The sequence below is a fragment of the Rhipicephalus sanguineus genome, chromosome 5 (genome assembly GCF_013339695.2).
Source record: "Rhipicephalus sanguineus isolate Rsan-2018 chromosome 5, BIME_Rsan_1.4, whole genome shotgun sequence".
Taxonomy (NCBI): domain Eukaryota; kingdom Metazoa; phylum Arthropoda; class Arachnida; order Ixodida; family Ixodidae; genus Rhipicephalus; species Rhipicephalus sanguineus.
This window is the reverse complement of record NC_051180.1, coordinates 184,431,851-184,445,722: the sequence shown is the minus strand read 5'-3', so window position 1 is coordinate 184,445,722 and position 13,872 is coordinate 184,431,851. Positions and strand designations below refer to the sequence as shown.

General features: G+C 43.8%; 1 protein-coding gene and 1 long non-coding RNA gene across 3 annotated transcripts in view; one reads left to right on the top strand and one right to left on the bottom strand.

Moving 5' to 3' along the window:
• The first annotated feature begins 609 nt into the window (after positions 1–609).
• Positions 610–13,872, top strand: part of LOC119394504 (methionine aminopeptidase 1D, mitochondrial) — a 28,934-nt gene continuing 15,671 nt past the window's right edge. Inside the window, exons 1-3 of one of the 2 annotated variants that reach the window (XM_037661810.2) lie at positions 610–1,176; positions 6,104–6,295; positions 8,350–8,516. In XM_037661810.2, coding sequence (XP_037517738.1) covers positions 763–1,176; positions 6,104–6,295; positions 8,350–8,516 — 773 coding nt within the window. In that variant the 5' untranslated portion in view covers positions 610–762. The remainder of the gene's footprint in view (positions 1,177–6,103; positions 6,296–8,349; positions 8,517–13,872) is intronic. The other variant, XM_037661809.2, reaches the window with a different exon arrangement.
• LOC119394506 (uncharacterized) overlaps positions 1,173–13,872 on the bottom strand; it is an 82,384-nt gene continuing 69,684 nt past the window's right edge. The window contains exon 3 of the long non-coding RNA XR_005184158.1: positions 1,173–1,198. This is a non-coding gene — a long non-coding RNA (uncharacterized LOC119394506). The remainder of the gene's footprint in view (positions 1,199–13,872) is intronic.

Sequence of the window (13,872 nt, the reverse complement as noted above, 5' to 3'; positions counted from 1 at the left end):
ATTTTCCATTTCCAGCTGTATTATTGAACCGGAAATTTTCCCAGCTGGAGATATTTCCAGCTAGAAAAAGCATTCCAGCTGGAAAAGTATCCAGCTGGGAAAAATTTCCGGTTCAATAATCCAGCTGGAACTGGAAAATTTTTCCACCTGGGCATCAGAGGACGATTATCGTTGTGGGACAAAAAGACACGTAAATGAAATGCGAAAGTGGATGCTTTTATATCTGAATAACTTCATTGTTTGCCCGCGTCACTCTTCAAATTCATTCTGCATGCATGTAAGGACGATACAATGAATACGTTGTAATGCAAACTTTCTTGGGAGCTGTTTTAGTACTGCAATCCGAACTTGCGCGAAACGTTGGAAAAAATGCTACCCTACTTCTGCAGGCTACGAATTCTCATAGCACCATGTAAAAATATCATTCAAAAGTTCACCGCGTCGAAAAGGTCGTGGTGGACGTCGATCGCCAATGAGTTTCGGAGAATTTTCGAACCGGTGAGAAACAACATCCTTTGTGTTGTCGTCGTCGTTATACAGCGAATGGGAAACTATAAGTTGGCTACAGCCAACTACAGCTGATCGCTGCCCAAACAGTCCAGGTGGCGCAGCGGCGCATTTGTTTTTGTTTATCATCTTTGCATCTGCGTCTGCTACTGGCATTAACGCGAGGCTACAGTGAGTATTTAGTATGTGCCTACATCGTAACTAGCTTTTCTTCGCTGCTTGTTCTATGCGCGGCCTTCGAAGCGTGTTTTAGAGATGGCGTGCTGCGTCGCTAGAACAAGATGCTTGACACCGCTCTTGATGCCCCGCTTAGCGCTATTTGCAGAACGGCGACTGCTTCGCAGCGGTCTTGTAGCGTTGCCAAAGTACTTGTTGACCGATCGCAACGAGAGGGCCTCGACTCGTCGGATAACTAACCTGACCCACGGCAATCGGTACCGCAAAGGTGGCATCGGAACACCCAGCTACGACGTGATTACGGAACCGGGCAACGTCAGTCCCCTGCAGTATGTGCCGGACAGCATCGCCAAGCCGAGCTACGCCGACAGCGGCATCGTTGTGGGAGTGCCCAAGGAACTGGAGATCAAGACCGAAGAACAAGTGGCCCGTATGCGAGAATCGTGTAGGCTGGCCAAGATGATCCTCAGCCGAGTATGCAAGCAAGTCAAGGTAAGTCTCTCGCTTTCCATTCCTGCAACGGAGATAAATAACATCACAAATGCTCAGTAGAAATGTGCGCGAGCCTTGCAAGTTCTGTGCAGTGTGTGCGTCCACAGACGTCTAATATTAGCACTTAAATCATTCTTGCTCTTTGCTTTCAATGTTTGCGTCGAAACGCGTAAATGTGCACCACTCTGTTTCAAACTTGACTGCAGTTGATAGGTGCGATTATCAAGGTAAAGATTCTCGGGGGAGAAAATAGGTAAAATTTGTCTATTCAGGTAAAATTCAGGAGTGGTGAATAAGCAATGCTGCTTTTTCCATTGCTTTTAGTTCTAGAGTGACTTTCTGGATTCATAAGCTAGACGTGCCACTGCTAATGACATTGCCCGCTGAAAAAAATGGCACAATAAGGAAACGTGAGGCCATTTTCAAAGACCGACAAAATAAACACAAAACGTATTTAGCTAGCACTTGTTGAGAACATTCGGTTGACAAGCGTTATCTGCAAAATGATCACATCAAATTTGTACAAACAATGTAATGTAGCCTAGATGCTACTTACGAACGCTAGATGCATTTAACACAGAATGGAGCATTCATTTAAAAAGGTGTTGATGCGAAAAAAGTTTTGCCCTGCCATTTGGGCTTGTTGAGGTAGCTGTCGATTCCGTAATTACAGTACATCTATTTCTTGAAACTACCACAAAAAATGATGACAGCAACTTTTGTATCATTTGTTCATGAAGCACGTCTGGCAGTCACATGGTACTCTTCAGAGCCTACCAGTCAGTCTGGTTCCCACTACTAGAGGCATAGAGTTTCTCACAATAATACCGAGAGGGAAATCTGACAGTATATGTGTCTGCGAGGCTTATGCTGACTGGTGTTGAGTGAGGCTTTGGCTAAAATGCGGATACGGCTGCGCATATAAAGCTTCTCTAAAACAAAACTTTTTTAAATGGATCTTATTCACGCGTAATATATTCTAGAATAAAAGTCCACTGAGCTGTACGGCATAACCAAACAACGAAAGAAACAGACGACGAGCAGCCGCAGAGCGAACGCTGGCTTTGTTGTCTGCCTTCCAAGTTTAATGGCTGTTCGTTACTTTTTATCCTTCGTAAAATTGTACATCAACGTATCAGTTTCCAAAGTTAGAAAAAGGTGTTTCTGTGCAATGGTTAAAAAAATTACTACGTGCTCCTTCAGTACGGAATCAACCATTTTGAGGCAAGAAACGCGTCGAAGCCAGACGCGTCTTCGAGGTGTCCGGGCTCTTCGTGAACGATACTAATCCGAGCCAAGTCCAAAGCTCACATATCCCAGCATTCCTGTGTGTACAACAGCTCGCAGCGCCGGTTTTCCCTCTAGGTAATCGTAAGAAACTCTATGACTAGAGGTAAAAAAGTTACCACCTTAATAAAACGTGTTTGCTGGGGTTCATCCTGGCAGGTATAGAAACGCACAAACTTCTCGCAAGACAAGAAGACAAACATTTTTCCTTTGTCAGTTTCCTTTTCCCATGGAAAGCTTGCGCCGTTTTATTCATTACTAGAGTTACTAATCACGAATCGGCAAGTTGATGTCACTGAGCTGCTTTCTCAGAAAACTACATAAACTACTTTGCGTTGTACAGTGCAGGTTGGATGACGTCACGCATCCTTCTTTTGTTGTCATTCTGTCTGCACTATACAACCTGAACATTAAAAAGCCCAAATTTCTGCCATATTGAGTTACACAAGCTATAGCTAGGCAGTTCTAGAGTTATCAAGGGCCATCTGCAGCGACTTGGATTTTACGAAAATATTGCTAGTTTTTATCAAGAGGCATTATTAGATAGGCAGCGTATGCCATGATTAAGTCGTGTTAATAATTTGGCATATGCTGAATATTGTGCTTTCATTTGTTCATGTTTCCCAGATGTATAGGTGTGTACAGTCAGACTATCATATGACATATTTATCAGGTATCATAACATATGCCATAACAGGTATCATAACATCCAAGCCAAGTAATTCAGTATAAACCTGATAAAAAAATCCGTAAACAATGGGTGGGTGCTCGAGCCGACGTTTTGACAAGGGGACTGGTCTTCTTCAAGGCTGGAACTGATTTCCTTAGCACTTGTGTGTATATGCTTCGTGCCCTCCCCTGCACAAAGGAGGAGGGGGAAGGCAACTGGGAAAGCGGGGGGCGGGGGGGGGGTCGCCGTGATGAATTGGGTGAATCAGAAGGAAATGGGGATTCCATGGAAAAAAGGGGGGGTGGGGGGGTTATACGTCTCGCTGAATAATGGTTGTCAGAGGAGGAGGAGGATACAACTTTATTGACGCCATGAAATGGGTCAGGTGAGGGGGGGGGGATGGGTTCAGGGAAGAGGAAGCCGATGGACCCTCGGGCCGCTCTAGGTGGCCGAAAGTCCTTGCGCTTCGGCGAGCCCCATGGCCCAGCACACTATCCGGAGTTGGTCGTCCGGTCGTGAGCTGCGCAAAGCAGCCTCCCATCGCTTCTGTCTCTCAGCCCCCGCAAAGGGGGGATTTGGCTTGTTAGGACAATGACGATATACGTGATTAAAGTCGGCTCGTGGACTCGAGCAGAGACGACAATGGGGTAAGGCGTCACCCTGATGAATTTGGGAATTGATGAAGTGGGATATCAAAGTGCCCATTTGGAGTCGGCGCCAAACGATTTGCTCAGCCTGGTACAGCGATTTATGGGCTGGTGGGTAGATCATGCAGGAATTGCGGTAATGTAAAGTAATTTCATGATAGGTGAGTAGGCATTCCCGCGCGCTTCGAAAGGAAGGCAGACCGTCCACTGCCCGGTTGATGAGAGCTCGGGCTTGCTCATGGGCGGCTGTATTCCCGGGATGTCTACAATGCGCTGGAACCCACAAAATAGTGATTATTCGTTTAGGGGGTGGAACAAATTGTAGGATACGGTAGGCAGGTGCAGGAATTCGAGGCATAGCAAAATTACGAATAGCCGTTTTTGAGTCTGAGAATATATACTCCACCTGGGTGTGAGCAATAGCTAAAGCAATCACAGCTTCTTCCAGGAAGCAGCACTTAACAATGGTAGGTTAGAAATTCCAAGAAGAAGAGCTTAACTCTCATTGGTTTTCGTTGTGTATGTACCATATCGGATGATTCAAGGGCCCCCTTAGAAACGTTAATACCTGCTGGCCAGTGGCATGGCCAGGGGTTGGGACAGAGGGCCCGTGCCTCCCCCCCCCCCCCCCCCCACCTCCGAAATTTTTTTTTGCCATGGAATAAAGAGCACAAAATGACACTCTACCACATCTGCCTGCCCGGCCCCCACTTCAGATCAAGGAGGTGCACCCCGTGAAAAAAATTTCTGCCTACGCCTCTGCTGCTGGCTGGAGTGTATTGAACTTGTGAATAAGGTTCTCTGTATGTTCTCTGTATATTTCCTGTCTCTTGTGGACCAGAAGTTTGACTGAAGTATGTAAAGCTTTAGATCGTTGAAGCTGTGACCTGCTGCATTCAAATGCTGTGCCACTGCTTTCAGTTTTTTTTTCGCCGTGTCCGCGCAATGCCCGTTTAATCTAACGTTAACAGGCTGTCCCATTTCGCCACTGTACCGTTCGTGGCAATATGAACATTCAATCATGTAGATAACGTTTGAACTAATGCAGGTAAAACTAGATTTTATATGATGGACGTAATCACTTCCGGTGCTTTTAACTATAACGTCATCTTGAAGGTGCTTAGAAGTCTTACATCTTGGACGAGAACAAGGTGTTATGTGGGCAGTTGAATGAGGTTTACTTTTGCATGCACTAACGTGTCCTTAAAATTCCTATATTGGCGATACACGACCTTTGGTACTTCGGGAAACACTTTTCCAAGGCGCCCGTTGCTTGCCAGTATTGGATAATACTTACGGAGTATATTATTTATGTTTGGGAGCGCATTTGAGTATTTGGTTATAAGTGCTGGCGGCTGGTTGGGCTGTGCTACGGGGGCTCTTTTAGCTAGTGTGTATTTCCTATCTAGTTAACATGCTTTGTTGTAGACCTTTTTTTAGAGCATCTTGCGGGTGATTCCTTTCAACTAATGTTTCCTTTAGATTGCTTAAGTGGTGAACCTAGTCGCCGTCGTCGCTACGGATCCTTCTTATACGCCTTGCCTGTTGGACAAGTATCCCTTGTTTGCAGTGTTGTGGGTGACGACTAGTGTAATCTAGGTATTGTTGGCTGTCTACTGGTTTTCTGTAAAGCATGGTCTTTAATTTTCCTGTTTCCATAGAAAGAGGGAAATGGATGGTACTCTGCTTCACGACATGCATCGTCTTGTCTGGTTTGCCGCGTGCTCTTGGCATTTGTGCACGGTATCGGTTGGTGTTGGGCACCCGTGTTTCCTTCTTCCTTTTCAGTGGACCGGTGGGGTGTGCCCAATTTCTGTGGCACGCACATGTTGGTTGACACACAGAATCCTGGGCATAGACAGCCTCATTGTAAAGACTGTTTCAGGGATCCGTTAAATAGTTTTCAATGTATTTTTAATATTTTGGAAATGCTGCGAGAAAGGAGTATTTTTTCCGTAATATAAATAAGTTTCAAAGTATCTTGTACTTTGTATTTCAAATGCTTGGAAGGAAAATCCAGTCCCTCGGTAAGAGAGCATTAAACCAGCGCATCTGGGCACATCGGGCAGGTACCATGTATTTGTCCACCAGAAGCAGGCTGTAAACACTCAAACTTGCCCAGGTTTGCACACAGACACTTAACGAGGCTGCCCGATGTCGTGTCCAACTCACCCTGTGGGCCAATAACCATTTCACTGTCCTTCTTTTTGATTTTCGCAAGAAAATGTACTTGGGGAGTGTCCCGTACAAGTCTGGCACTGTTCACCACGTTGAACTAACTGACCTTATGTTTGTAAATGACATCTTTGTTTGCACTGTGCAGGCAGGTGTCACTACAGACGAGCTCGACAGGTATGCCCACAAGCTGTGCATCGAGAACAATGCCTATCCATCACCGCTCAACTACCGCTGGTTCCCAAAATCTGTGTGTACTTCGGTGAACAACGTAGCCTGCCACGGAATACCCGATGACAGACCACTGCGTGATGGGGATATTATCAGTATTGACATCAGTGTAAGTGTGCTCACAATCTTGCTTCATTTACTAGGTCCATAGCATTTGACTTTGCTTTTCCAGTTCATTGCCATTTTGCATTGTAATTTACCATTAGTGGCACCTACATATATCCTTGCCGTGTGCCTTACGGGCTAGACATTATGTGTGTATGCTTCTGATTGTTTTATACACATAAGAGCTCTAAGGGTGTTTCTTAAAGTAAGCATTGTTTAGCTGATTCGAATGTAAACATAACAAGAATATCTGGTCACCTCATGTAACGTGCAACTTAGATTGAGCAAGTTGCAGGTGGGCGACCCTAGAATACCAGATGTAATAAAAGATTTGTTAGATGTTCTATAGGTATACTTGCGTTGTGAACTTGTGTATCGATTGGTAAAGGCTGCTTTACCTATCATTTCCATTATATTGGTGATATCGTTCCATGTTCAGTTTGCATAAGAAATTCATTCAACCACATTTTATTTGCTAGATTATTTTTTCATATTTATCATTTTATTTTTCTTGATGTTTAAAGAACTTGGTCTTTTTCTTCGTAGTATTGTTGCTACATGATTGTTAATGAATGTTTTGAAATTCATGCTGTTCTCGGCATTCATGGTAACTCTGCACCATGTGCAGAGTGTACAAATCACAGGTTTCACGAAGAATTGGGGTATCTTTTTTTTTAGACACAGAGATGCTAATGAACAAGTGCACTTCGGTGCCTGTATGGTAAAATATGAACCACAGTAGCGGTAAAAGACCAGGGACAGACATAGAGATGACAATGGCAGGCTTGTGTGAATATCACTTTTTTTATTTTCAAAGCACAGTCAAAGGGAATGGTAGTTAGTATAGAATAATTTCAAAGTGGAATTTATATAGCAGCAGGATTTCAATAGTGGTAGGGTGCATATTATAGGCCGTAAAATATGTTAACATCTTAAAGTCTGCCATACTTAGCCCGTATAAGCTAGTACAAGATGCTTTTAAACTTTCAAAAACAATTAAACGGGGTACAGGCTATATGCGCATTTAACCATGAAGTGTGGCTCCGCAGCACTGCATATTTTCCCTGAACAGGAGGTTTCATGGCATAGCGATCCCACATTGCAGTGAAAGCACCATTGAGGTGCGTTACATGTGTTGAAATATGTCTATTCGGTCATGCCAAACACTTTAAAATTGTGGAAACTTGTGTCGAAGTGAATTCAAACACTGTAATATTCGTCTGAATATTTCAAGGACTCCAATTTTAACATATGCCTAGACAACAGGCACACTCTGATGTTGTTGTCTCTTTGCCCGTCTCTTGAGTCAGTTTCAGGTTAGCAAAGTTGTGAAAAAATTCATTCTTTTCCCGAAGCCTCGCACTGCACTTTTTGTCATGGGTTTTCTCACCTTGAGCACTGACCAGCTTCTGTTATTGAATTGCTACATGTGTCTCAAGGTAATTAAATGAGGAGTTGCTTGGGAATTCTTGCTTAAGGGATCAAATATGTTGCAGTTATTTTAGCCATTCCTAAAGCTAATAACTAACTCCCGTAAAAAAGAACCACATCATCATACTGCTCTGTTCAGCACGCTGACTTTATTTTAAACACCTTGGACAGTGAAATGCTAGAAGATAGTTTGAATGCAACAGGAAATACTACCTTTCTTGTATTCAGTGCTTGTCATAAGAGTGAGGTATGCTAACTTGTTCATCTTATATTTACTGTTATATCTGTGTTGAGCCTGGACTCGTACCAAGGTATACCGAATTGTTCTCTATATCAAACAGTTTTATCACCTTCTTGAAAGTCCCGTGGAGAAGTATTGCATTCCTTCTATCGAACTGTCATTGAGTCCCACATTCGATAAATAGAATGCTCGGTCACACTGTGGCCCTGTAAGTGTGCTTCCACTAGCCAGCTGCAACCAGTTACGTCATGGGAAATATTCACGTTGAAGTGGCACTGTTCAACAATTATCGACATATCTATTTTGCAGTCCTCTTCATTCGATCTGTAATGGTTTGACTGTAATGAGGTTGGACATTGTACTTTATGAGCATCTTTTCCTGCTAGGTGTTTTACAATGGCTACCATGGAGACTGTGCCGAAACCTTAATAGTCGGCCACTCCGTGGACGAGAGGGGCAAGGCGTTGGTGCAGACCGCTCGTGAATGCCTCGACAGGGCGGTCAGCATCTGTGGTCCTGGACAGAAGCTCAGCGAAATTGGCCGAGTCATCAGGTATGACTGCATAGGCCAGTTATGTATTTGCACTGGCTGGAATGGATTACAGGCGTGTCCATTCTGCGCTTTCTCGGATTGTGCATTGTTGTGCTATGTATGAAATGTGCTACTTTTTTAATTTGCAGTACTTATATACACATTTTCTACGCTTTTTGTCACTATGATGACTTTCAGACAGCTGTTTACTTGCCTACGTTTATCTCGAATGCATTGCACTGGGGGCTAACCACAGCATGTTGCACCACAGCACAACGAGGAACATCCAGCAAAATGCAAAAATTTTCTGGCACTGGAAAAAAACGGACGGTTCACACTTAAGATCACATATTTTGTATTAAGCCACATGACACGGCTTTGATTGAACCAGTCGAAGAATATTCGCTTAGATTGAGAACATTTAAAAATAAAGAATACAAATTACACACATGGCAGGGCAAGGCAGCTGCCTCAATTTTACAGCTACAGTAAAACCTCGGTGATACAAATCTCGCGGGGTCGCCAAAAATATTCGTATCATCCGAAATTCGTATCACCAGAAAACATGCAAAATTACTCTGCGACAAAAGAAAGCTGGCATCCGTTTCCATTTACTGTTTCTCGTGGCCGTAACAACGTCATGAAGCGCTCTGAAGAAATTCCAGTAAAGTTTTGAAACATGAATGATCATACTCGTACTCGTAAACATACGCTGCTTGCCCATGTGATGAACCAGGTGTGATGTGACCCGTGACAGCTACTAGCCCCTTCCTAGTCTTAGTATGCTTTCCCGCATGACAACTGAGTACTGCGACGAATGTGACTTAAGGAGCGCTTTGCACGTGATATATGAAGGCCAGAAAATTTGTCAACCGCTGTCCTTTGCTTTGACTCTTTTGTTATCGCGTTGGTGTTGGGGATGTTTTTTGGGATATTTACGGCTGTGCCCGCACAATCGGGAGGTTTGCTCAAAAATCAGGAGTCTCTGGTGCAAATTGGAGAGTTGACAGGTGTGCGTGCCCTCAACAACCGTGCATGTTGACGTTGCGAGGCCTATCTCCTTCGCCAAGACCATCCTCTTTCGGCCCTCATCCACCTTTAACGGGATGCCTGATTGCAAGGACATGGCTTGCATCGGCGTGGCAGGCATGTGCAAACACAGTACAACGGCACTGCCTCGAGCACAGCAGCACTCGTCAGCGGATTAAAAAAAAAAAAAACGCGACACCAATGTCATCTGTAATCTAAACATGAAGGCACACAAACGCGCATTAAGGCTTTCGAGATTCTCGCGCACAATCTCAGAGGCTACGACGCGCCGCTGATGGCCAAACTGACGGCGCGGCGCGCGCTTGAGTTCCTGCGGCCGCGCGATTGGTGCGTCTTCCGCGACAGTACAGGCAGCACCTGTTCGTACCTGCGCGGTAGCGTACGTTCGTATCAAACGTCGTGGGGTGAAAATCGGTTCGTAACAACCGTACTCCATTAAATTGCAAGCTAAAGGGTCTTGGCCAGGACCACAGAAAAATTCGTATCACCCCAAAATTCGTACAAGCGGTGATCGTATCAGCGGGGTTCTACTGTATATAGTGACAGTCACAACATAAGAATTTGTATCAGTAGCATACTGTGAGAGAATTGTTAATATTTGCAAGCAAGATAAAAAGCAGGATTTCATTAGACATATAAATAGACTTACTGATTTTTAGGGATGGGCGAATAGTAAATTTGAGGTTTGAAGCGAATCCGAAGCGAATAGTGATTTGGTCAAATAATTTCAAATCGAATAGTTCGAATAGTACTCACCACATATTATTAAGAAAAATGGAGCATTTTCTTCATGACCCTTGCACAATATTTTTAAGAATTGGAACTAGGTATGAGTGAATATCACCTTTTTGGTATTGAAATGAAGTGGAAGAAACCTTGAATGGCATCAAAATTTGAATAGCAGTAGGATGCAAGTTATAAGTGGTACGATACGTTACCAGTTAAAAATTACTATACTTAGCACATATAAGCCCCTATAACACGCTGTTAAATTTTTAAAAATATGTACACTTATCCTTGAAGTGTGGCTTCGTGGCAGTGCAGATTCCCCTGGCAGGGTGGTTTCACGGTACAGCAACTCGACGCTGCAGTGAAAGCACCTTTACAGGGAGTTATGTGCGGTCAAACATACAAATATTCGTTCATTTCGAATACTTCGAAATTTCGAATAATATAAATTCGTATCGAAGCGAATTCGAATACTATTAATATTCGTTCGAACATTCGAAACGTCCAAATATTCGCCCATCCCTACTGATTTTACCTTACTACACACAATGTATGCAAAAGGAAAACAATCTAGCGAAGTTGCAGTGGTGTATTCATGTACATCAGAGCCATAGGTGTGTGACAGTGTGTTACAATAAAGCGCGTCTTCCTGAAGTCAGCTTCTACTCCGCATATTTCAGCATAAATGCATTAGGCTTATTAGAATTTGGATGAAAACAATCACAAAAATCTTGAGCCGTATTAAATGTTGAAAAGCATGTATCTTTGACTCTATGGAATGGTAGAATGTTTGTGTGTGTCTAAGCAATAAATAGCGCATAGTGCCCACTTTTAAAGTACAAAAACAGCTGAAATATTTCTCTGTACTGTGTGGAACCAAACTGAGATGTAACGTTTCAGTCACACCTCTGTAGGGCTAGCCCAGCAAGAGAACATTAGTAGAAGGGCAATTCACTCAAACCTCGATATAACGGACACGGATATAACGAATTGTCGGTTATAACGAAGTAAATGAAGAATAGTCTCGTCATAGATACAGTGTTACTAATAAACGTTTATAACGAATTTTCGGATATAACGAAGTTATTCTCGTGGCAGATGTGACTTTGTTATAATGAGGTTTGAGTGTAGCAACAAAACTAAAACTGAGGCATGTATAACACTGTATTTACAACCAATGTAACCAACAGACAGTTAAAGGGACACTAAAGGCAAATATTAAGTCGATGTTGATTGTTGAAATAGCGGTCCAGAAACCTCGTAGTGCTACTTCTGTGCCATGGAAGTGCTTATTTTTTCAACGATTGGTCAGTGCTTGCCATTCCCACCATGAATTTTCCCGACCAGACGGGTTTCCGTCGAACCCTGAACTTCAAGTGCTTATTTTGAAATAAAATCACGTTTTAGTGGTCTGCATCGTGTTAGCGCACTTCAGATCACCCGCCTGAAATCAGTCTTTCACACGTCACTGCTTCCGTGCCCAACGTTGCCCGCCTTTGCTGCGCGGCGGCGTGCACCATTCGGCCATCCGGCAGCATCACATGCATGCAGCAGTTAGTCGAACTTTCTGTCAGAGCAACTTTCACGAGTGCAAAACACACGCGGCAGTACGCGATACCGAAACTACCACTGAGACGCGGCCGCGTGAGCAAAGCAGGGCGCCGGGCGAAGCACAGTTCGGTGAAAATGGAACCTTTGAACCACGCGTGCCGTTCCCCATGGCAATGCCAAAGAAGTTCTTTTTTTCCATGAATCAAACAGAAACGAACAAACAGCATTTTTATTAAGTCTCTTGATGCACGGAAGGTTCTTTTTTTTTATTGCAGCTAGTTTGATTACTAGTGATTATAATTGTAGCCAGACTCTCATACGTCATTGGGATCATTTTGAAAAATGTGCCGCTCGCGGCACTCATCGTGTGATAGATTTAGCTTAATTTTCTCGGTAAGTAGGGCACTGCTGTTGATAATATTGCCGTTTTTAGAAGTTGCCATACATTGAGCTTTCACTCTGACATAAATATTTATTTGCCTTTAGTGTCCCTTTTAAGCCAAGGAAAGCATAGAGAACATCATTTTTTTTGTTTTTTTTTTGTACATTTAGTGTAATGAGTTTGACCTAAATTGAAAGGAATTAAAGAGAACAAAAATCACCCTTTTCGTCGGTGGAATCTGAACCCACAATCTTCGAATTACGCGTCCAGTGCCCTACCAGTTGAGCTATGACGAAAGGCCTGGTTAGCCAGCACCACTCGCAGCCAAGGTGGCGAGTGTGGAACACTCTTTTTGCCAGAGGGCGTCACGTGGCACGTGATCATTGGACGAGGTGGCAGCTGAGCAATAAGCCTACGCATGCAACGTAACGCATCAAGTCTGCCGGGACGAAGCTTTGGCGGTGAAAGTGCAGAAGACGGGGAATTGTTCAAGGGGCTTGTTTCCTTGTTAGACACAACCAGTGAAACCAAGAGATCGATCAATCAGTTGATGGGTGGTTGTGTGAGTGAGTGAGTGAGTGAGTGAGTGAGTAGGTAGGTAGGCATGGCAGAAAGAAAGAAAGAAAGAAAGAAAGAAAGAAAGAAAGAAAGAAAGAAAGGAAGAGAGAAAGAAAGAAAGAAAGAAAGGAAAGGTCAAACTTTTGGTGTGATAAGAAATGCTTCGCTTTTAACATAAAATGCTTGAGCTTTGTATTGAAGATTGGATTGCAATAGCATAACCTGGCCCTGTTGGCATCACCTCCTCGTTTGCTTGCCATGCTTCGTCTCTCGGTGGACACCTCAACCGTGACACGAGGAAAGGAACGTCTGTGCACACGACATTGGCAGTTGCAAACTCCCCTAGGGTGCCTAGTGCAAGTGCAGTTGTCATTTTGCAAGGTAGTGACGTACCCGCTACACATCCATAGGGTGATGCACGCACATACGCAGCTGACAGTCTATTGCGATTGTGGCTGACGATGATGATGATGATGAATGTTGGCTGAGTGCTTTGTAATGGGTGGGCATTTAAACCACACACTCATTGCACAATTCACATGTTGTGACGCCTGGTGCAATTCTGTGCTTCTGCCACACATTAATACCTCTGGTAACGAGACTTTTCGCCCGAGATGACGCCTGAAGCAGTTTCAGGCACTGGCGTGGCTCTGTGGTAGAACACCCACTTGCCATGTGGAAGGCCTTGGTGCAATTCCAGCTTGAACCTCTGATTTTTATTCTTTGCATCCACTGCGATTTTTCTCTCGTGGACAACACCGCCGCCACCGACAACAGAATTCTGGGACATGTGCTCTTTAATGCTATTGTGTTAACACCTCATTAATGTTCCTTGAGATCAACAAAATATTTACTGCAGGCAAAAAGACGTCACCTGGTCCTGACAGGATGCATTACACAATGCTTGCCCATTTGTTCCCAAAAGCACTGCAGGCCTTGCTTCGGTTCTGGGAAACAGGAAAAATGCCAAATGAGTGGAAGAAAGCTATCATAATCCTATTCTTCAAAACTGGAAAGCCACCCTCATTATCACGCAGCTACAGACTGCTAGCACTTGCAAGCTGTGTGGCCAAATCATATGAAAGCATTATAAATGTCAGACTAACA